The sequence below is a fragment of the Nanorana parkeri genome, unplaced genomic scaffold (genome assembly GCF_000935625.1).
Source record: "Nanorana parkeri isolate BGI_ZX_2015 unplaced genomic scaffold, ASM93562v1 scaffold636, whole genome shotgun sequence".
NCBI lineage: Eukaryota > Metazoa > Chordata > Amphibia > Anura > Dicroglossidae > Nanorana > Nanorana parkeri.
The window spans coordinates 74,179-99,282 of record NW_017306904.1 but is presented as its reverse complement, the minus strand read 5'-3'; the positions used below and the strand labels follow the sequence as shown (position 1 = coordinate 99,282).

The 25,104-nt window shown below is 37.2% G+C and overlaps 1 protein-coding gene across 1 annotated transcript in view; it reads left to right on the top strand.

The window, feature by feature from the left end:
* The window catches only part of MYO16 (myosin XVI), a 214,031-nt gene that overhangs the window by 116,480 nt on the left and 72,447 nt on the right, over positions 1–25,104 (top strand). The window contains exons 17-22 of the mRNA XM_018563152.1: positions 3,209–3,311; positions 8,979–9,096; positions 11,492–11,563; positions 12,911–13,052; positions 22,313–22,385; positions 24,052–24,204. Coding sequence (XP_018418654.1) covers positions 3,209–3,311; positions 8,979–9,096; positions 11,492–11,563; positions 12,911–13,052; positions 22,313–22,385; positions 24,052–24,204 — 661 coding nt within the window. The remainder of the gene's footprint in view (positions 1–3,208; positions 3,312–8,978; positions 9,097–11,491; positions 11,564–12,910; positions 13,053–22,312; positions 22,386–24,051; positions 24,205–25,104) is intronic.

Below are 25,104 nucleotides of genomic sequence, written 5' to 3'. Positions count from 1 at the left end.
CATGGAATTAACTGGACAGAAGGGTGAAAGTAAAACAACCTACAAGTGCAACACATTTAAGGGAGCTTTTGCAACAGTGTTGGGAAGAACATTTTGAACAAAATTTGATTTCTGTTGTAAAAAGAATGCTACCAGTGTGTTCGAATGTTATATCTGCAAAAGGTGGCTACTTTGATGAGTCAAAAATTTTGATTACATTTTGTTAAAGAAAACAAATCCATGATTTCCTTTGGATGCCCAGTTGTTTATTTGTTGTATGCTTTATTTTCAGTGTATATTGAGACATGAAACAATGGAGGTGTTCCAAAACCTTTGATTGGTAGTGTCAGTGTGTGTGTGTGTGTGTATATGTATATGTATGTATATATATATATATACATACACCAATCAGCATAGGTAATCATTACACTACTGCTTAAATACCAACCCCAGGACTTCCTCCCCCCCATTAGGCTCCACTCCACGAGTAGTGTGTTTTTTTATATATATACTTATCTTTCCCAGGTGTCTTTAGACTGGTTCTTTCCACCAGTGTATATGTACTGCTGTAAATTGATCTTCCCAAACAGTCAAGCTGGCATCTTATGAGTAGCACAGTAGCCTAACAGGAGACACTAAGATGCTTCTTAGGTTGTTAGTCTTAGCTTGTATTTCTGTGATGGAGTGCTTCTGGATGATCTGCATTTTTAGAACATTTAACAGAATTCCAACTTAAAGTATGCTTTCAGTATGGATTTTAATTGCAGCATTTAACTTCTCAAAGTAATACTGAGCTTTATTCAGTATCTGCATGTTATTTCATGCATTTGTTAGATTGATGGCTCTACAGAGCATCCATATTCATTACACTAAGCACCGACACATTGACAGCTTATGTTGCCATATCTTTGCAGAAAAGAACGATAGAGGCTGTATTCTCTATACACATACCTAATTATTCAAGGTTTTCCTCACCTACCTGAAGTATAAAATTATACTGCCTACAAAGTTTACTGTAAACACACCTATGTAACATCAGAATGCTGCAACTTTTATTATTATTTTAATTTTATTATTGCTCTACTGTATTCAGTGACCTTGGACTGAATAAAAAGAAGGTAACATTTCAGTGTTGATGATGGGTAGGACTTGTGAGCTGGTCATATTAGCATCAAGCATGTTGCCCCTGTTGAATTATATTATCACACTTCCTATTTAGAAGCTTCAAAATAGGAAATACTTATTTTATTATGGCGACCTGTGTTTTCAGTTACTGATTATGGCAGAAAATGGGGGATCCTTCACGCATTCTAGAGAATGCTGACACTGTAGTCAGGAACTGATGTTTTTTATGGTGGCTTCTTTTTAGAGCTTCTCCACTCTCATGCCATGACGCAAAGGGAAAGCTACATAAAAATCATTAATTTGTTTTTGAAGGTAATAGTCAGTATTTTCATGCAGTACGCAGGACACTCTGTTAAGGACATGAACTAAATCATTATACAGTGATATAACATCTGCCTCCAACTTCGAAGCCCTGATGCTGGAAGGGATTCTTTATTGCTGTTCCAGCATGCTTTTCCCAAGTCTTAATGCATGAGACAGACATTTTATTGCAGTTTCAAGATATTTGCTTCAAACCCTAATGCAGGAACACAGATTGTCTCTTATTGATGTTTCAGCATATTGTTTCCAAGCCCTAATGCAGCAACAGAGATTATTTTGTTTCTTGCAGTTTCAGCATAGTTGTCCTTCAACCACCCATACCCTGAAAGATACATGTTACCTAGCTGTTAACCCTTTCCATTAGGAAAGGGGCCCATTTGGGAGATAAATTGAATAGATCTGCAGTCAGGCAAAGGAAGGCCAAGTTGGATTCAATACATACTTTGAGGTCCATTGTTAGTGGGTACTTGTAGCTCCTATGGAAGGCACACTAATGGTCAATTTCTAACTCCATGCGTAAGATGCTTTAGCAATCTGACTGGATTCTGCAACTTATTCTGGCACAACAAACTTTTCTGATTGATTTGAGATGACTCAAATGCTACAAGTGCCTTTAGACTTCTCCAAGCATCTTATCCTTTTTTTTTTTTTAATACCTTTGTTTTAGTTCCTAGAAACGTAACTGTGTATGCCATTATATCGCTTTGTGCTTAAAGCGCATATGCTGACAGTGACAATATGGAGCAGATGGCCACAAATTAAGTGGAAACTGGTTTATAATTTCCACTGCTGACAGTTAACATGAGAGCACTAATGGGAGCAAGCACCAACTGCTGACGCTGTCATAGCTATGTCTGACTTTAACCCTTGTAAGACCTCTGGTCATTTTTAATGTTTAAAGACTAAAATATTTTACTAAATGGAAAGCTAAGATTGTTAAATTATTCTTTTTTTGTCTTAGGAAAGGCTTTAAACAATTTGGCATATGCAGCATGCCAGAGAAATAAAACTAGTCTTTGACATTTAATAGCAGTGTTATGGTAGGAAATTCAGACAGCCTGATTATTGTCCATTACTGCCAAAATAACACATTTATTGGGTAACTCGGGTCAAGCATATATGGAGTTCAAGAAAGCTACCATTCCAAATAATTCTACTATAAAGAGTAGCAAGAGAATAAACCGACAGATTGTTGTCTGCATTGAGAACTCAACAACTAATGCTGGGCATTCTTAGTAATGCTGTGCAGTCTTCTGGATCCTGACAGTACCACACTGCTGGACAGCCAATAGGCAGTGTCCACAATACCCTGAAAAATACATGGACACCCAAAAAAGGACCCTCTTACTCGACTGTAGGAAGAGAAGAAGACTTGGGACCTTGAGTATCACATGACCAGGGATTTAGGGATGTAAATTGGTTTACAGCAATTTAGTAGAGGGGCTTTATAAAATGCACAACTGCATTAAATGGTGTTTTTCATATCTGCCTGAAGTTCAAGGATACACTCCAGTCAGAATTTAAAATGATGCCCTAAATGCATACAGGGAACACAAGCTTCAGTTCTTTGAGTATTGTTAATATTTCTGGATAGCTGGTAAAACAAAGAAATGGTTTTCTATTGTTCTCCATCACTTTCTGGGGCAGAGAGAAATTGAGAGCAGTGTGTGCAGAATGTAAAGCATGCATTGTTGTCTTATGTTGTAGTACAAATTGCAGATAATTATATTATCTTGGTTGAAATCCAACGTAATGTTCCATTATGTGATTTTTCTTTGTACAGGTATCTGAATCAGACTAAACTGGAGGAGCTGCACAGCACACAAAACAGAGAGAAATTAGCTAACCTCAAGCAAGCGCTGAACGCTTTGGGGTTCAAAAGTCTTGTAAGTCAGATTTGTTTGACTCCTATTGTAAAATGATGTATACAAATGAGTCCATAGTAAGATAGATGATATCTTTATGTTCAGTGCGTTTTTTTTCTTTTGAGGTTTGAAAAATCCACCTGCAGTTTGTTGATATGAGCTCATGCATTTTATGTATTTGTACAGCACAGCAGATGTTGAAGTCTTGTTTGAATTTACAGAACATTATATTTGATAATATGAAGTATAGTGAAATGCTGACTGTCAAGGCCCTTATAAGGGTCAACCGCAGTCAATTGAGGTAGACCGGACTTCAAAAGATGAAGATTTGCTACCATATAGAAAGGAGAAATTATTCTTAAGTAGTTCCCTGAAAAACCTGTAACTTTTGCCTGGAATTACTCCTGTAGCAGTGTACTGGCATGTGATTGAGCCCAGGCACTTCTTTGCCTAAAGCCTCACAGCTGTATATATACTACATAAGATCATTTAAAGCTCGCTGCCTCTGATTGCTAGTCTGCCGAGATTTGGTGTGAAAATGTATGATGTCACTGCTGTGCTGCTCTCTATTTTTTCGCTGAAAAGGGTGCTGTAACTAAGGGCCTGCAAAGCAAGCACACCACTTGTTCTGCATTATACATTCTGTGGATCTGTGCTTTCTCCTGTTGCCTCTTGAATATGACCTCACAAGTTTTAAAATCAGCAGTTATAACAAGGGCAGCTCTGACATGATGAAGCAAACGGATCCTGCAGACAATGCTGGTTACCAGTCTTTTTTCCCCATGACTTACTTTTTTTTCCACAGTACAGGTCCACTTTAAAAGATCTGCTACACCTTTACATACCTTCATTCCCAGAATCTACCTGAAACATCAAGGAATTATAAGCTAGCCGAAGGATCGGCCGAAGCTACAGCCAGATCCTTCGGCAGCTTCGTGAATAGACATCTAAATCTTAAACTCAGGAATTAAATCCTAAAAATGCATTCAAGTACCCTAACTATTAACAAAAGTGTATCTTATTTGTGTATTACTTGGCTGTAGATCCTCAAATCATCTCTGAATTGGTGCTGACACTGTCCTTCCTTCTGGAGGGTGGCTACTTTTGTTCCCCATGGTCCCTGTGTGTGCTGTAAAGTAGCCGTCGCTCCAAACTTACTCCTGTGATGGACTACAATCCTCAATACAAAATAGTAAACTAAACGTGAGATTGTAGTCCATCACAGGAGCAAGCTTGGAGGGGTGGCTACTTTTCAACACACACAGGGATCATGGGGAACAAAAGTAACCATTCCGAAATCGAATGTTAAAATCAAATAACATTTATATTGTCATTCGTCAAGCTTAAGTTCCTGAGTTTAGTGTCACTATAAATGGGCCATGTGGGATTTACCTTTTACCAATTGGGAGAAACAACAAATCATACATTTTCTTTTAAAGCAGATTTAAAGTTTTTCTTTCTTTATGCAAATGCTCTGAAAAATGGCAAGTTTAAAACAGTGCATACATGCACATTCGCAAAACTATGCCTTCTCAATATGTTTTCCAGCTGCTGTGCGGGCATATCAGCAAGACATAGAAATCTATATGACCTGTAGTTTGATCTCCCCTGGCTGCATAGCTCAGAGTTCATATGGTTTTTACACCTCCCTTACATTTGCATAAGGAGACCTTTTCCTCACTGCACAGAACAATAGTCTTACCCTTTGTTCTGCCTTATCATTTGATTGAAAGCAGTATTAAGTAAAACAAGCAAAAGGACAAGAGAGAGGGCAGATTAGGATGGGGATGAAACTGCCCAATTACGCGCTCCATTCCTGGTGATGAATTTAAGTAATTCTTCGAGGAAATAATTATATCACTTCATCACCATCATCATCACGAAGAGGTAATGCAAAATAAAAAAACAGATTTGCAAGTGTGTATGTATGCACTATTTTTAACTTGCAATTTCCAAAAGGTGCAATACATGCACAGCAATTGGATGGGACATAGCAGGAAGGGGCGGGGTCTAGCACAATTGTGTGCAGGAAAATCCTGTTTTTTTTAAATTTATTGATTGGACATTCCAAGTAAACACAGTTTTACCTTATTCACTAGTAATTACATTGCAAAGTCAACATTCTCTTTGCCAAATGAGTAGCCTCCACTTGTTTAGTAAAACAACCTAAACCAATAATTTTTTCCCGGTATGTTATTAATTCTCATGTGTATAACTAAACTGATACCTTCATATCATTCCACTATATTAAAGCTAAACTCAAGCCAGAATCAAGCTTTTATTTTTTTCTACTAATACTTTTTTCTACTATTTTTTATTTTTTTTTGCTGTGGGTTATTGGATGCTATTTCTGTGTCTATTATTTTCAGCAAATAACCCATTTACAATCATAAGATAAGGCCTTAAATTGTTAATGTATTTTTTAACTATTTCAAACACATTGTCACAATGATAGCACTGATTTGTATTCGTATATGTGATATATTTTTACTCCAGCACCAAAAGATTTATATGTCCTTGTTCCAGTACACATATCACATTATAAGCACATTAAAATGAAAGCTGAATCGTATGGCAATAGCAGTCTGAAAACATCATGAATTCATCTGACAAATAGATTTATAGGAGCAACACATCCTTTAAAAATTTAAAGAGGGATGTAGTGTATAATTTATTTCTTAACGTGAGCAAATACGCAGCCCACTTTGATGCTGTTGAAAGCCTGAGAACTCAAACTGTGCTGACGCATTTTTTGTTAAATAAATTAATAAATATGTTGTCAAATATTTACATGTGAATAAAGCTCAAGAGAAGGCAGTATACTGGGTTCTGTTAACATTTGTGGTATAGATTTATCGAGTAATGGTGCTTTTACGCTTGCCACATTTATTTCAAAATCTGTTTTATACATCTCAGTTCCCACGAGTACCAAGCTCAATGAAAACAACTCTTTTAATGCTATTTTCCATAACCCTCAGGTACTTTTTCTAATATCACCTTTTGGCAGATGTATAAAAGTGCATGGGCTTAAATAACAATACATTAATCAGTTTGAAAACCAGATCAAAGCAACTGGTGATTCTGCATTATTTTCAATGCTCCTGGGTATATGAATACCGATTTGAGTAGGCTAAATGCGAGTCTGTAGAATAGAATCATCTCTAGCCTTAAATCCCAGGGTTTTAAAAGACAAAATCAATTTCTGGGGCTATCCCTGCAACAATGTATTTTTTCCACTAGCTGTCTCTGGGTTGTATGATGCCCGGAGTAATTGAGTCTGGTAGACTGAGGACATGCTGAAGGTGCAGAGCGTCATAAACCCCTAAAGGGGTATCATTACGGCACCCTGCACTTATATTGATGTCATCACTGCACAATCTTGTCTGCATCATTGAGAGATATCAATTGACATAGAAGATGATGACCAGCTTGAAGACTTCTGGAAAAGGAAATGTATTAATAAAATATGGTGGGTTTTACTCTGGGGGAGGTGGGGGAGTGGGACCCCTTAAAGAGAATCTATCATTTGTTCTATTCAGTGAGGACACAGTGCTTACACAGGTTTAGGAAATAGCACTCTGATGGAGCTGGAAAAGTGGAAGATATCCATGTGTATAGGGTTTTTTCTTACAAGAGTACTCGTCACTTTGCCCTGGATCAATTTAGGGACAAGGAAAGGTATCAATACTCACAGGCAGAGTACAAGACACATAGCCGGGGAGGTCTAGGACTTTTGACCTGTAAGGTAAACACAACCGACTTACCTATTCATGGTAGGGACAGTTTCCTTACATTGGAAGGGTTAGAAGAGCATAGAGAAAAAGCACTTCTTAAACATTTGTGTATTTAGTGTCCTGGGAGCAACACAAGGGGGTATATTTATAAAACAGTGAACCTGACATTTGCCAAACATTTACTGCAGGTGAATCATCCTGGTTTTGTATGGCAGTGATTAATTTACTACCAGTGAATGTTTGGTGAAAGTCACATACACTGCTCTACAAAGTTTAACTGAAGTACTTTATGAGCTGAACAAGATGAAAGCTGTTCTGGGAAAATTATCTGGACTCACCTACATAACATAATAAAATGACATACCATCTTCACAACTAATCCTTCTTAATTAGCTTCATTTAACAAGCGAGCACAACACATTATATAGTTTTGCATTATTGCAGCACTGACTTCCCCTAGAGCCCTCTGCATTCAGTCACATAACTTCTGCCAAGAAAGTTAATACTTGGGGACACCCCTCTCTGCCACAAACTGTGATCACAGGTCTGAACAAGCGGCAGATAGCTTTATAATGCCCTGCAGCAATCACAGACGGTGGGTCTATTCTGAATAGGGGAGTATCTCCACTCAGGGCCACCAGCCCAACATTTATTGTTTATAATAATCAAGAATTGTGCCGTGAGTAAAAAACTCAATCTAACTATCTTCCAAAGTGCTTCAAGTGCATAACACACCTATAAACATTATATAATAATCCACATAACACTTAAGTATTGTCACCTATACTTATGTTGCATATATTGTTTAAGAGCACTTTAGGATAAGTGGATGATTATATATATTTTTTTATAGGTGTGTATTTGCACTTGAAGCACTTTGGAACATAGTTAGATTGAGTTTTTTTTACTCACGGCACAATTCTTGATTATTGTATGACAAAAGTGACTACTTAGGTGGTTTTGTTAGTGCCTGCTGCTATTTTTTACTGGCGCATGATAATTGTTTTTTATTTATAATGGCCTGGGGACAAATGCCCCCACCTTTGCGAGCTCACCAGTGGGGAGCAAGTGCAGTATGGTGGAGACACAAGGCAGAACTGGTAGGAAACAAGGTAGTAAGGTAGGTGGAGACACAGCCTGAGAGACAAAAGACACTGGGTCTTAAGCAGATACTAACATAACAGATGTGTCCTACACTGTCCAGCAAGGAGTTCTGAATCACAAAACTGACTGAATAGAATTCCTAATCTTTTTGCAGGTATGATAGTAAATATGTATTGCAACTGTGTATTTTCCTGGTTACCTAGAGTTCATCTTTAAATAGTTTCTAATAGTATACACCAGGGATGTCCAAACTCCGGCCCTCCAGCTGTGGTGAAACTACAAATCCCATGAAGCATCTCTCTCCAGCAGTCATGTATGTGGCTGTGAGAATCTTGCAAAGACTCATGGGATTCGTAGTTCCACCACAGCTGGAGGGCCGCAGTTTTGACATCCCTGGTATACACAGTAGGTGAATATATTTAGAGAGTGCAATCTGCTATTCTACTACAGTTCCCAATTTTAAAATGTATAACGCAAAATGTTTAATCTGAAAATGACTTAAAATGCATGTGATATAGCAGTACTGAAAAAGGGGATTGAATTAGCAGTTAGTGAGATTGAAAAATCTTTACAAATTACTCAAACAGGAAATATTTGCAAAAAGAAGGTAAAGTATGATAATGTGAGTCTTTGTATAAATAGGCTGCTTATTGCTGTTCTCTTAAATATGTTACTGATTTGTGTTGTAGTGCCCCATATGCAGTCATGGTAAAAACATGTACTATAACTGTTGACTAAAAGAATTGAGCATCACTGGTGCAACCCATAACATTTAGAGAGTTAAAAAGATCATCTGTGATGTGTGTGTGATGATAAAATATACAGATATATGTATCTTTGTTTTGTTTAGGATGTGGAGAATATATTTATGATTCTGTCAGCTATTTTGCACATTGGGGATATCCAATTTACAGCTCTAACTGATGCAGAAACAGCCTTTGTGTCTGACCTGCAGCTTCTAGAACAAGGTCAGTAAATAATGTAATGCACTGTATTCACCACTAGATGGTGGTCATATTATACTTATACATCAGCCAGAACACTGCATTTGTTTTTCTTGTCTCTTACCTTTCACTTTACCGTTACACATTTTTTATTTTTTTTAATGCAATTCCTTGTTTAGAACAATTTAAATGTAGTATTTGATTTGTTGTAGATGGTGTATTTCTTTGGGAGTGGGTAGCCCCCTCCTTTCGGCGTTTGGTAGCCATTATTTTGGTCGGTTCCAAGGTGGTATAAGTGTGGAAAAGCAATGTTAGAGATGATGGCACCACGGAGCTCTGGGTCAGTGCGACTTACTCTGCCATGCGCAGGACACGCCCCCCATTTGATTTGTTGTTGATTGTTATGTCATTGGGCACCATAAGTAATACTACCAAATCTTTTTTTTTTTCCAAACGTCTTTACCAATCTTTTGTTTTATTTATATATGATGGAAAAGGTCTAGGATTTGCACTGTTACACATCATCCTGATACTAATAATGGGATACCTTGCTGCTGAAAATCCACATATTTCTCTCCTGTACTGTAGAAGAGCACTTTCTATCTGGTTTTCTTGACCTGCTTAATAAGGCACTGTCACCTGGGTCCAAATCAGACAGTTTTAAGCCATTTTAAAAAAAACGTCATTTATCTTTAACTTTAAAGAAACTACAATTGTATCAAATTATTTAAAAACTTTGATGTTTGGGGGAATCAACTGAAATATGAATAGTTGGATTATCAGCTGAGTGCTTGTGCTAAGACTTTATTTGTCATGAAGCAGTTTCTGGTAGCAATAATTTACCATATTATATTGCTTTATTTTATCTGTAAAAACTCTCTTTTATTAAGGAATCTGCAGCTCTCACTTGTCTGTGGTAGGCAGTTGCTGATCCTCTGGGCTCTGTTGAAGGTGGTTTCATTTTATGTCCAAGCACACTGTACTAAGGCACGATCCCACACTACCTTCTGGCCAAATGATGGATTCAGTGCAGGCACACTTAAAGGGATAATTAATATCTTGATACAATCTTATCATTGGCTAATATAAATGTCTTTGCAATAATACGATTTGGAGTTCCAAAATTGCACAAAACATTTGCCTAAAGTTTCCCTAAGTGTGTCTGTAATGACACCAAATGTTACATATAAATTCTACTCTACAGTTGAAGACTGACTAAGCAAAATTGTTCCTCTTGGTAGTTGTGGAAACTTAATTTGCAATTCTGATTGTTCTGGTGATAACCCCTGCCTGTTTTCTGGATTCTACTTATGTTTAAGATATGACTGTCTAGATGGGTTCTAGACAGTCTAGACAGTGTGCTGGCAGTGTGCTGGCACTGTCTAAATAGTGGCGTAGTGGTAGTGGTTAGCACTTCTGCTTTGCAGCACTGAGAGTCATGGTTCAATTCTTTGCCAGCTCACTATCTACAAGGAGTTTGCATGTTCTCACTGTGCCTGTGTGGGTTTTCTCTCACACTCCAAAGACATGCTGGAAGGTTAATTGGCTCCTGTCTAAAGTGGCCCTGTATGTATGCATGTAAGATAGGGACTTTAGATTGGGACAGGGACTGATGTGAATGTGCAACTATGTAAAGCACTGTGAAAAATTGTCAGCACTATATAAATACCAATAACATATACTGTATGGAGCTTTTATATAGACTTGCTGCTCGGCTGGGTACATCACTTCACTTTTTTCCCCGCATGTTACCTGTTTCGAGTAGGGCAAACCTGGGCACCATAACCTTCAACATCATCCCCAAAGGATGTCTACCTTGTGAAGACTGAATGCTCGGTAGTCTCTGTGCCTCAGAAGAGAGAATGCTAATTTCTACATTAACATCTGACTTTATTACTTGTCTTTCACATTCATACCAGTGCACACCAATATTTAACATGCATTATCCTTTTTTTATTGTGCTTTGTGTTAGGCAGCTCATTTATTTTGAATGGACTTCCAAAGCTCTGCAACACACTTAAACCAAACCTGCAGCATTTTTTCATTGACATCTGTGTGTTGTATAGGGTATGTTGGGGTGTCATTCAAACAGAATGGTATTGCAATGCATTACATTGGTGTGTTTGTGTATGTGGTCCAGTGTGTATTTTACTGCATGTTACAGTCACACATCAGTATGAAGTGGTTCCTTAAGGAGTACTAATAATCTCACTGTTCCACATATTGCATTTGAATGTTTCTGGTACAAATGAGGCATTTACATGTTCTCTATTGTAGTTGTATAAATGTATGTCTTGGCACAAACATCATAGTTATAGCTTTGTGATACACATATGTGCTCCATGTATACAAAATGCATGTTATAACTAGGCAGATCAAAATAATTAAGTAATTGTGTTCAAATCCTATTTCATTTCAGTGGCTGGAATGTTGCAGATATTGCCAGATGAACTCTCTACTGCCTTAACAACAGATGTGCAATACTTTAAAGGTGTGTAGCTAGCATTGACATAATTGAACCTATGTATATGCATAAGTGATTAATCAATAAACAATTTATGTTATAATCAATAACACTAGATACCAATAGGCAGTAATGTATCAGATTTAGGCTTTGTGACCTTCATTTCAGTACAACAATAACTGAAATGTGGTTGCTATGGGTTACTACACTTTGCATACAGCCTCTGCACCTTCTACTAACTAATGAATTGGGCCTCTTAGCTGTAAATGAAATGAGAACCTCACATATTATCAACAGCATATGTATAAGTACTACAACAACTGTCTTCAGTCAAAATATCTACAAAGGCTATACCACTGTTGTAGAGCTGCAAGGTGGAATTCACACCATACATCCCTGTTTTGACTAGCCAGCGTGTTTTGCTTTTTAATAGTGAGATGTGTTATGCAGATCTATAAATAACATGCTTTAGAGCTTACATTCCCATTAGACATGCTAACTTTGATGTACATAAATTAAAACAGAGGCAAAGGAAACTCAACAGTAACTGTAATTACAACCATAAAATGTATCCAAAGCCAAAACAGTAACCAGCACTGAAAGTAAGTAGAGAATTAAAAAATATTTGTATTTGGGACCAGAACAGGAATGCTGAGAAAGCCTTCCAATGTGAATTGGAATTTAAGGGAAATTTCCCTCATTTTTTGTAAAGATTTTCTCTCACTTCCTGCTGTATATACAGGACAGGATGTGAAGGACAATTTTCCTAATGGGGCATGGTTGGTAAAAAAAAAACCTGACAGGGGTTTTATCTATTCATCCACAATATACTTGAATTGTTATACATGTAAAATATAAGTGAAGCTAATGTATGTATTAATATATTATTATGTGCAAACACAGAGCATACTAAACACTGTAAGATCTCACAAGCAGGACCCCCTAATCCTCTCGTCTTAAACTGTTTTGTAACTCTACTGTCTCCCTTTATTTTGCCTGGGAAAAATGTATAACAATATAATCAAAATTTAGCTACAATTAGAGGAACTGAAGTGTACATACATTGGTGTGTGGAGCCAAATCATTTTTGCACTAACAATTTCTAGGAATGCCCAAAATGTTCCCATTTTTTTATTATTATTATTATTATACAGGATTTATATAGCACAGCGCTTTACAATATAAGGAAGGCATTACAGTTACAATACAAGTCAAGTCAAGACAAGATGGTAAAGAGGGTGTTTTAAATTTTGGTACTGATAATAGAACATACATTGGTCTTTAAAAAGGAGAAAATGAGTAGCATAGACATTTGTTTTTCAAAGGATAGTAGTACAAAAATAATGATTAACTGTTTTTTTACTTAATATACAGGGGATATGATAACTCGTAGACATTCTATGGAAACTGCAGAATTCTATCGGGATCTACTTGCAAAATCATTGTATTGCCGTCTGTTTAGCTATTTAGTAAATAATGCCAATTTCTACCTCCAAAATCAAAGTGATCAAGGCAGGTAAGAAAAGAAAAAAGGTATAGAAGCATCACAAATGATAGTTGATTTTCCCAGCCCATAATGCTATGAATTCAAATATGTAATTTGATGGCTGTGACTATGGCTAGGACACAGTCAAAACTGCAGCAAAGGATTGTCAGAATCAAAAAAATCCTGTATGGTACCAATAGGATCGCTTCTGTGACTGAAGGGAGATGGGCAGTCGGGGCAGCTCTTGTTGTGTATGTACTAGATGATGCTGCTGAGCGGTGGAAACTGAAGATCAAAAACGGCTTGCGGCTGTAGTAATCCTGGTGATTTGTGAATGAATGAGCTCAGAGGCACTGATGGTCAGTGTAATCCTATGTATCTGACTGATGGTCAGTGTAATCCAGGGCAGATGGTTAATGAGCGTTTTGTAAATGCAACATTGTTGTTCATTTACATACACATTGTTTCTCCCACAGTAATGTGCTAGATGGTTGTGCGCTATGTTTTTTTCCTTTTTTCACATGTTACACTGCAGTTGAGCCTCGATCTGTCAAGTGAAGTAGCACGCCTCGTGCTCCATCTCATTATTATTTGGAATTTTTTTATGTTATTGTCATTTAGGATCATATTGCCCTTCAACCACAAACTTATCATCTCCAAGACAGTGCACTAAAAATGTGTTTTGATTCCATTAAAAAAAGCATCCTCACCACTCTGTTAGACATGCATTCTAAGGTTAGCCTCCAATTAGTTGGCAGAAATTAGTGGTCATTACGAAAGTCTAAAGAGATGTCAGAGATGCCTGCTTTATATAACATAGCAGCATCTGTCCTCCACTTTCGTTACCACATTACTTTTGCACATGCTTCAAAGAAGTTCACAAATAGCTACTGTTTTATAAAATCATGATTTCAAGCTGCTGGAAATCAAAATCAAATGGAGCTAGTATCAGAAGCAACATTTCCTTTTCCTTTTTATAACAAGGGTACATTTATTCTTTCAATAAGTCTAATAGCATGTACTCTGCACTTAGAAACTGAGATTTTGCCGCCCTGCATCTGATATTAAGTAATATACATTTTAGGTTTAGGTCTCCTTTAACTGACATAGTACATTAGCTTCGTTTTACCTGCATAAACAGTGCAATATCCTCAAGTGAACCCTGCAGCAAGGAACACAGCCAGGAGAAACACACTACTCTACAGCAGTACCAGTCATGAGGGAATCCTCTCCAGGCTGGCAGGCTGCTCTGTATCCTTGCTAGGGAATATTACTGTAAGTCATGGGTGCTTGACACTTAGCTGCCAAAAAATAGAGCTTAGACATTAACTGTCAATTACTGTAATGTTACAGTGCTGCCTTGCCTCGTTTGATCAAAATTATCAAAGCACAAACAAGTAAATATTTTCGAAAAGATGGATAATAAACATCGGCTTATTACATCATGCATTCTGGAAAAAAATCCATGGAAAACAAAGCATGAACTCAACTCATTAGGGATATATGTCTCCTTTTAATAATAGGTTACATGTTACCAAAACAGTTAAAATATGTTTAATTATACATTTCTCCAAAATGTACTTAACCACTTGAAGACCACACTGTTTAACCCCCTTCCTGTCCAGGCTATTTTTCAATATTTGGAGCTGAGGTACTCTTACATTTCTTTAGTCATGCAACGCTATACTGAAATTAATTTTATATAATTTTTGGGGGACAGATAGAACTTGCTTTTGGTGGTATTTAATCACCACTGGGGTTTTTATTTTTTACTTTATAAAGAAAAAAGTACCAACATTTTTTATTTAAAAAAACAGTTTTCCCTACATTATTATTACCCAATTTTATAGTAAAATATAAAACATAGGGGTCACATCAGGTAAATAGATACCAAAAAGGTCAAGCCTTAAAATTGTGCGCATTTGGGAAATCGCAAAAAACTACCGTACCCAAAATTGCCCATAGGTGATGCTCTAAAAGCTTTTACTGCTCATCAGTTTAATGTTAGCAACGTTCATGGTGATACGTAACATGTGTGGTGTAATCATCATTTTTGCACGTAGGCACACCCGATGCGTGTTTGCGTTTGTATGTGCGTGTACTTGGGTTGGGGGACTTTAAAAAATAGTTTTGTGTTTTTTTAAATGTGACTAATTCTTTTAAACTTGCTTTTTTTTTTACTATTGCTATTGCATTTTCACCCCCTTTGTGATAGCACATACACAGTGACAGGTCACCTTTATGGAGACATCAGAGGTCTATTGGACCCCTAAGTCACCTAGGGACCCCCAAAAAAGCTGATGAAGCAGAGATCTGCTTCATCAGCTTCTTCTCTGGCTACAGCAGCCCGGAGAAATGACAGCCTGAAACCGAAAGTGATGTAATTCACATGACTTCCGCATGCAGAGATTGGAGGGGAGATCAGCAGGTGAAATTGTACTGATCTCCTTCCAATCGAGGTACAGAGAGCCTCCGTGCCAGTCCCAGGCCCGAACAGAGGTCAATCGATCCCGGCAGCGTCGGCGCAGGGGGCGTACCCTTCCTGCACCATACAAGCGATCGGGCTGCTCTATGGCCTCCTGAACACTTGTATGCATCAAACACTTGTATACATCATACATGCAGGAGCAGGAAAAGGCATTTAAAAACACCCTCCCACCCTAATGAGTCAGCCTTCTGGCCACGTGTAAGTAAACGTAGTTCTATAAATATGTTTCTCTCTATTTTAAGAGACATGTTTCACTCTCAAGCAGAAATTTAGCCAAAAATAGCAAGATGTATATGTATAGCCCATTAAAAGATAAAATAACACAACCAACTTCTACTGTGCACCGAAGCTTATAGTTTCCTTTGGGAGAGCTTGGTGATTTAGAGGCAGGAGATTGTGGAGGTTATCAGGGAGTTGTCACCCCAAAACAAAAAGTTGCCCCCCCCCGCCGTAATTTTCATGAAAACTAGCCTAAACATAGGTTTTCCAAGTTGGGGTGATCAACTTGTTTGTGGTGAGCAGTTGTTACTGATAGTCCATTCGCTGCTTTTTTTTTTTTGCACCACCTCACTGCATCTTTTGAAAAAAAAAAAAGGAAAAAAAACACTGTGTACCCAAAACACCTGCAACCCCATGTTGTATCTCCATATACCTGAGAATGATTTGGTCTTTTCGAAGTTAAAAGGCATGGAGTAGATTTGGGGACATTTTTCTGCTTTGGGAAGGTTGCTGCTGGAAACAGCGGAGAAGGGTGTGTGTGTGAGAATTCTGCAGAGGCTCAGTTCCCTGGACCCTTCTGTGTGTGGCCCATGACCCTCTTTTCTGCTTGCCGTGGCATATCCTAAGCCTCTGAAACACCTTCTGAGATGTCTGTGACTTCCATGTCACTAGAGGCTGAAGATGTTGTAGTGGATGCAGCAGGAGAATGCTATAGAGAGATGCTGATAGTAAGGAATAAGGAGAGTGGGCCTTTTGATGCTGACTTGTCTCATTGAGGTGCTGTTCCCAACAAGCTTTGTGGTGCAGAGTCATGTGTTTCCTCATGCATATGGTACCCAAATGGCTGGTACTTTTATCTCAGCTGATACATTACTGGCAAAGGGGAGTAGAGAGTAGAGGGAGGTGGAGCAGTTGCACACTAAGCACAGGCAGTTGCTTGCTCGACACCGCCTTCATTCAGAGAACATCTTGTAAGGTGGAGATTGTGATGTCATTCTCCCTACCTCTCCACCTCATCCAATCAGAGAACGCCTTGTATTCAGAAGAAAGATACAAGAAAGAAGAAAATACAAGGCATTCTCTGAATGGTGGCGGAGCTGCAGCTGGAAAATCACAGCTATCACTGTATGTAGCACAGACTACTACAGTGATGTTCACATAACCCAGCAGCCCTGTGGATATCAAATATGGATACTTACAGTAAGCCAAGCTGGACCAATGTAAATTTCCATAAAATATTCATGGGATTCTGCTTATAACTGTTGTGCCACTGATCAATTTGTGAGAAGTTGTGGGCTTTATTTTTTTTGAAAAGTACATTTTCTACAGCTTTTAGATATTTTGTGTTTGCTTCCAGCAGTCAATTCAGATCTATTACAGTTGGATAAAAATCAGCTGTCTCCTCAAGTTGCAACTATTCTAATTAGAGTATTGCTTTTCCTAAGTAGGTAATAAATGCAACCATGTGTGTTGCGATCCTTGTGTGTTCATGGGTAATTCACAGAGGGTGCCTTATTTACTGGTGGTGCAAATTTGAAGTTTTTATTTCACACAGAGGTGTAATCTTCGATTTATCTCCAGAAATATTTTTGTAACTATTTCCTTTTATACACTGAGATTTGTTGTTTTTGTGTACTTTTACGTGTACTTATGTTTTTGTGTACTTTTACACAGTGCTGCCTTATCTATGTGCATACAATGTATAACTATCTATTATATAAATATATAATATTTTGTTAATATGTTCTAAATGTGAAAACATTATAACTATACTAGCGTGTAATGATACACTCTCAATGTTTGAAGAAGCACAATTTATTGGTTTCCTTTGTGATGCATTTTAATATATGTAGGAAAAAAGAGAGGCGAGAGAATTTATTGCTTGTGCAAGAAAATTCATTACATTGTAACTGCTATCTCTACCATTGGATGGCATTCTGGAGTGTTAGACAATAGAAGGTATTAATAACTTCATCAAGGTCATATTTTCTCTCTGTGGCATATCTGCACATATCTCTTTCATTAACAGTGTCTCCCAGGTGTAATACAGTGTCTTAGGGATCACTGTTTATTAAGTAATACTGAACTTTCAGTGTTTTATTGTGCATTTCAAAGAACAGTACTACTGCATTCTTAAAACCTTTTCCAATGTGTTTTTTTATCTTGGTTTCCTTTTTAGTTTAATCACAATAGTTGGATTTCTGATCAGCCCTCTGTGAATGGCAGTTTCCAGCTTTTATCTGTTTGCCTTGGTTAAATTACACATCTTGGAGATAATTCTTTGTTTTCATACTTGCTTATATATATACACGAGCAGAATCAAAATATTTTCAACACATCTGCCGTTTGGATTTTCAGTTTATAATTTCAAAATATTTATTTTAGATACATGTGACTGAAATGATAGACCCAAAATCTTATTTTAAATTGAGCTTTAATCAATCAAAGAATCAAAACTTCTATATGCAGGGGTAATTATGTGATGTGCCGTGGGGATAAACCTCTTTAAGCATAAATCTGGTGAATAAACAATGGGAGGTTTAATAACTGGGTTGGCAGAGGGGATTTTGGTTCTGCAAAGTGTTTTTAGAGATAAGCAAACCACACTTAAAAATAAAATGCCACTTTATTCCTATTTTTCTGCGCCCCCCCCCCCCCCCCCCCCTGTTTTCCACAGTAAATTCATTTGTATTCATGTATATGGAAGTCCCATGTGTGATGTAGACTTGAAATGTCTGCAAGGCTCTTAACAAAACAAAGGCATAAATAAAGTGCCATAATGAAGCTAAACACACTAAAATATATACAATCTAGAGATATGTTTTAATAAAGTGTCAGGTTTATATTATTAAAGTAAAAATGTTTTCTGGAGGCATTGCAGTAAGTCTTTAAAATTGTAGCACTGTAATATGGATGGAGTTAAATTGCAGGAAGTGTTATTGATTCCAACAGGAGTTAGGAGTTTATCCCCATGTCCATTTATTGTAAGAATCCAGTAATTTGAAAAGACACACCTAGTTTTCTAATACTGTGTATGTAAGGCCATGATGTATCTTATCAAAACCTGAAAGAAATATGCCCATTCACTGAATGGGGAAAAGGTAGAAGTAAAAAAGCAAACGTGTACTTGTGCGTCTAAAAATCACAAGTACACTATTTTTTCCTTTGCATTACCTTTTTTCCTCCTTTGGCTTCACAAAGTCAAAAGGTACTGTACATTTTTACTGCCTTTATATCCAAAATGTCCAGTGTGTTGGAAGGACTAAAGCTGGACTTTAATGTTACAAGCTGATAGTATAATCTACTACATTTAGGACTGTAGATAATGCTCCATTTATATAAATAATGGGACCCTGTATACAACCTGGGCCTTAGATGCAAAGGAAGTGATTTCAAGTCAAAGATAGGTACTGGTAGGCACCATGAGATGACTATGTTTATACATTTTCGTTGATGTAGCAGGTTCAGTTTAAATTCCAATGTGAATTGCTGCAAGTGAGCACATGACCTCTGACGTTTTTGAGATAACAATAGCTATACCAGAGAAAAGAAATGTGAGCAGTGTTGCAATTGCAACATAGCAATTATTTTTCTGAGAATAATCTTCAGGGAATACATGTCTAGCGACGCCTTACCACTGGGAGGCAGACGAGGACCCCCAGACTCCTCAGAGGGCTGGCATTTTAACCTCAGGGCAGAATCCTTTACTTTTTGTTGGGCAAAAGGATTTGGGCAGCAGTCACTGTTGAATGTTTAAATAGTTTATTAAGCAAAATAAACTCAAGGAGAGAGGGTAAGGGAACAGGATACCAAGAAGGAAACAAAATGCAGCTCCACAGTTCTACTGCCAGTCAATATAATTATAGGTATTTAAGCTGGAACAGGCATCTGTGGACATTGTAGGAAGGTCTGGATACTCATCCAAAAGTTTTTTGTGCAATACAAAGCTGCTCAACAGTCTGAAAAGTACAGGCGCCTGCTTTTTTCCCCCATTTTTCGGGGCTGGGGTTCCCCCTTAAAATTCCTACCAGACCTAAAGGGCCTGGTAGGGATTTTGGGGGGAACCCCACACACTTTTTTTTGTTTCAACTTGGGGTGTCCCGCCTAACATTCCTACCAGACGTAAAGGGTCTGGTGTGAATTTAGGGGGAACCTCACACTTTTTTTTTTCCTCTTCTGCAGACTGTCACTTTGCTGCAACAAAATTTTTTTCCAACAAACAAAATTTTGTCCAGACTACCGCTAACGAATTTCCTCCGAATCTGAATTCCAAAATGAATTGAATTTCGGATCTGAATCCCAAAAAACGAAATAACACAAAATCCGAATCAAAATGAAACAATTTTTTTGCCGGTGCACATGTTTAATGTGCAGTAAAATTTAGTAACCAATCAGATCTCAAATTATTGTAGGCATTAGTTGGAAAACAAAGTAAGTCGTTCAGTTTTTGGGCCTCATCCTTCATTCTCCTGCAATCTTAGCCAGGCCCATATCTTTGGCGATTTGCTGGTGGGCATACCCAGCTTGTACTCTGCACATTTGAACTGGCTATAAATATACTTCCCTGAGCTATAACATGTGTTAACCATAACCATTGTTATTTCCAGCCACCTGGTTGTTGTTTTCAGCTCTATTTGATCCTCCTTGCTGAATATAAAGAATATTATGGCAAATAACTGTTGTTGCAATTTAGTGAATTGATCCTATTGAGGGTATGAATGAATGAACTTTACCTTTTTAGTGTACAGGTGTTTAACTATAGAACTATAGATAAGATACATGTGATGAAAATGTTTAGCAGATAGCAGAAAAATGCCTCGTGTTGATCATTAAGAGAACAAGCCAATGTTGGAACTTTTTTTGAATGAAATAATAATTCAGCATTTGTCTGAATGCTAATTATGTTTTCTAAACTTTTGCATATAAAACTGGATGCAATAATATATGGCTACAACCAACATATTTTGTTGATGTAGGCAGGGAACAAAATGTATTTAGAGAGAATTATGTGTCATTAAATCAGTGTTGATAAATATTCATATAGTCAACATAGTTATGTAATAATAAAAATACACTTTATGATAACGGTAGAAATCACATAGTTAATGGGTTTGCGTTTCCCAGTGCTCTGTCACACATTTTATAGGGCAACATTAAAGATACACTGACAAAAAATATATAAGCCTAGCCTATTATATATACTTTGTTATATAGCTTGTAAGGCAGAACAAGAATTCAGCAGAGGACATTAAATTTTCATATGTGACAGGTGCCACAAATAAATGTCAAATGCCTTTTGATGGAGTCAAATCTGTGTGTTTCCTCACAACTGCAATACTGCCATAACTACATTTTGTTGTGAAAGAGTTCGATATTTAAAGTAATATTGTTTGTGAATTCATTGTGAAAAAAAAGTAGTTTAAAAATAAAGCATGCATATTGCAGTCCGTAAAATGATAGTATACTATGATTGCAATGTTATCTCATCACACATAAAACCTTTGTTAAGACCCTCTTTAACAAGATCCCTGATGGTTTGAAGCAGGGCAAATTTCCATTACAGCAGATTATAAAAACCTTTGCAGCTGTCTTGCAAATAAAAAGACAAATTTGGTGCTGAATGGCGACCCTTTGATCTTCTTTTCATAAAAATCTAATTCAATGCTTGTAAAATAACAGTAACCTAGTAGTATTTTCATTCATGATCATGATGCATTAAATAAAAAATTCAGGCTAGTTTTTTTATTTCAATGGAATGCTGTAGCAATTGCAATATTATTTTTATTTTTTGTAATAATCATGCAAGTCAAATAAACATTTAAACAACTTTGTGCTTTCATTGCAGTGTTGAACAGTGTTATTTAAAGATCTTAAATTTTTGGTTTATAATTCAAGATTTATAAGTTGATTTTTACAGAAATATTAACATAAAGTTATATTAACAGTCTTGCTGGGATGGATAAATACAAAATAATAAAAGGGCTGAAATACCTTCCTGGAGAAATTGTTCCAGACATTGGGTGCTGACCTAGTGTCTCAAGCCCTGGGCTCTTGATCATGGGATGGGAGATCAGAATAATCAATGGCTATGTCATAAGAGATTACATCTAGGCCTTGTTTCATGTGGTCAGTGCCAGACCACATTCATCCCTAAAAGACTGATGACATAAGCACATGTCATTTTAATATAGGTCCACTTAATGATAATTTGTTTTTAATTTAATTTAATGTGGGGATAGAAATTGGAAGCTGACTTGTATTTGTAAATGTGTAGGCTCTGAGACTGTCATCCTGATTGTGGCTTCAGTGCATAGCAAGTTACAGTCCTGAAACAAAGATGTAGACAGTGAAGTCTGAAAAGTGTGAACACTTGCAAACTTGCTTCAGGTTAGTAACTCACTAAATAATAAAACTAGGACAATGTTCCCAGAGCCTGCACCTTTACAAGCAAGTCAACTTTGGCAACTCAACTGTTTCTATTGAAGTCTCCTTTAAAAAGTCTCCTTTCTATTGAAGTCTCCTTTAAAATGTTAAGTTATGTTTGCATATTTGTTGTCAAATAACTTTTCTTTTTATATTTTAGCTACCCACCTCTCACAATTGGAATTTTGGACATGTTTGGCTTTGAAGACTTTCAGAAAAATTCATTTGAACAAGTTAGTATGATTTTTTTTCACACAAAAATTAGGCCAAGACTGCTGGTTTTAGAAGTTAAATGCCTCTAATATTTTAGAAAAAAAAAATATGGCCTCTGTATAAAGTCTTGTCTACCGTACTATTAAAGTAAACCTGTGCTTCACCTATTCAGGGTAAGGTTTACTTTGATACCCCTAAATCCCCATGGAAGATACATACTTTTCTTTAACTCTCCTGCTACTCAATTTCACGCCAGAAGGAGAAAAGAACGTTATGGGTGATCATGCGACTGGACCATTCAGCACTGTAACACGGGTGATCCATAGCCCTTTGTAACCATGACTTTGGCTGCTCATCAATACGCGTGGCTTTCATTCTGCTCCTGATGTCTAAAAGGAGCATTAGGTGTTTTGATCAGTTTTAAGTTATCCCACAAAAAATGATGGGCTCTTCTTTTTCTATGGAAGGTTACTGACAAATTGATATAATTATAAATATATCTCGATAAATATATATGTAACACATATCTACTGTATATTACATGTCTAGTTTTAAAAAAGAGAAATGGTCACAACCTGTACCTTAACTTTGCAAACTATATTTGAATTAACTCCACACATTACCAGTCCATTTCATCAGCAGCATGTGTCATAACTGAAAAAAAGCATGGAAGCAGGGGATCAGTATACTGTTTTGGTGCCAACTGCACTTTAACAGTACGTATCACTTATTATTATTACTATTATTATTACTTTAACAATGATACAGTCCTCCACATATTTTTATACTCCAATAAGGCACCAATCTCCATCAAGATATGTTGTATGAAAATAATTAGTTTACTTCAGACAGGGGCGTAGATAAGGGGGGGATAGGGGGGTTCAAACCCCCCCCAGAGTGTCTAGGTGTACGGAGAGCTGTTTGGTAGCTGACTCTGTTTTTTTTACTTGTGGACTGCCGACCGCGGTTCAGACATAGTCTGAGAGACAGCCCAGTGAACACACAGGGGGTGTGGCAATTCAGGGAACTCCATTTCCCAGCATGCACCGCAGTGAGGGAGCTGGCAGGATCTCATCTGTGTAGTAGCTCCGTGCAGGTTGGGCAGTGCAGAGACATCCTGCAGGAGAAGCAACAGCGATCAGGAGGACAATCTGGAAGATTGAATTGTTCCGCAAACTAATTTGAGATTCCATGTGTCAATTTTTAAGAGAACCTAAGAATACAGAAGCAAAGATCTAAGTGATTGATATGTGCAACAATTAAAGTTTGCTCCAGTCCAGGTGATTTGGGCCCACTTTCGTTTATTTTAAATAGACTTTTGGTTGGTGTCTGCTGCATATTTTTACTAAGTATTTTTTGAAAATACTCAATGAAAATGTGCAGTGGGTAGGTACCAATTACGAGTCTTTTTAAAACTTGTTTTTTCCATATGGTGTCAAACAACTAAATCGGTATTGCTCAAGGTAAAGGATTGGTTTAGGAATGATATGGCTGGTATATTTTTTTCAAACCCTGGTGTGTCTGCTAGATAAAGTCTTATAATTTGAGAAAGCTGAACCCCCCCCCAGGAAAAAAAATTATCTACGGCCCTGACTTCAGATAAATCAAATAGTGTAAACACACACACAAATTCTTTTTTATGTAGTCATTTTGTTGCTTGATTTTGTAACCTTTTTTTATTAACAGTTGTGCATTAATCTGACCAACGAAAAAATCCACCAGTATATGAATGAACTGCTTTTCCTGCAAGAACAAACTGAATGTGCACAAGAGGGAGTTTCCATGGAAACCATGTATTGTCCTGGAAACCATGCAACAGTACTGGATTTTTTCTTCCAGGTATTCCCCCTTTCAATCTATACTACTGTAAATATTATGCAGACAGTCTCCAGCTACCCATATGAAATTGTTTGCTTTGTATTATCATGCAATATGGTACTTTACTGTTTTTCAAAACATCAGATGATCTTCATTTTAAAATTGTGAAATGGATATCCTCAGCCTTACTAAATTAACTATAAATTATTGATTACATTTCTGTATTCATCACATACAAATATGATACATGTGTAAGTAAATAACAAAAGAGGTTCAAAACATTATACCAATGTACCCCTTCTCTCCATAAAAAATATTATATTTACTATAACTTTTTTAATTGATATATTATCAGTAAATCTGACAGTCAATTCCCCAATAGGTGTTTTAAAGTGACACTAAGAAGTTAAATCTTAAAAATACATTTAAGTGCCTTAACTATTAAGATAAATGTATCTTATTTGTGTACTACTCAGCTTTAGATCCTCAATTCATCTCTGAATTTGTGCTGACACCGTCCTTCCTTCTGGAGGGTGGCTACTTTTGTTCCCCATGGTCCCCGAGTGTGTTGTGAAGTAGCCACCAATCCAAGCCCACTTCCAAGATGGACTACAATCTCAATACAAATTAGTAAACTAAATTCCCCCCCCCCCCCAGAAGGAAGGACAGTGTCAGCACCAATTCAGAAATTATTTTAGAATCTACAGCTCAGTGATGCACCAATAAGCTACATTATTGTTAACAGTTGAGGTACTTGAATGCATTGATACCGCCACGCACCTCCCACCCCAGAACACAGTGATCCGGCTGGGATGCGATCCGGTGTGTTCCGCAAACTAATTTGAGATTCCATGTGTATCTGTATCAGTGCCGAGTATTTGAGCGAGTACAAATGCTCCGGTACTTGCCCCCTGATACCGG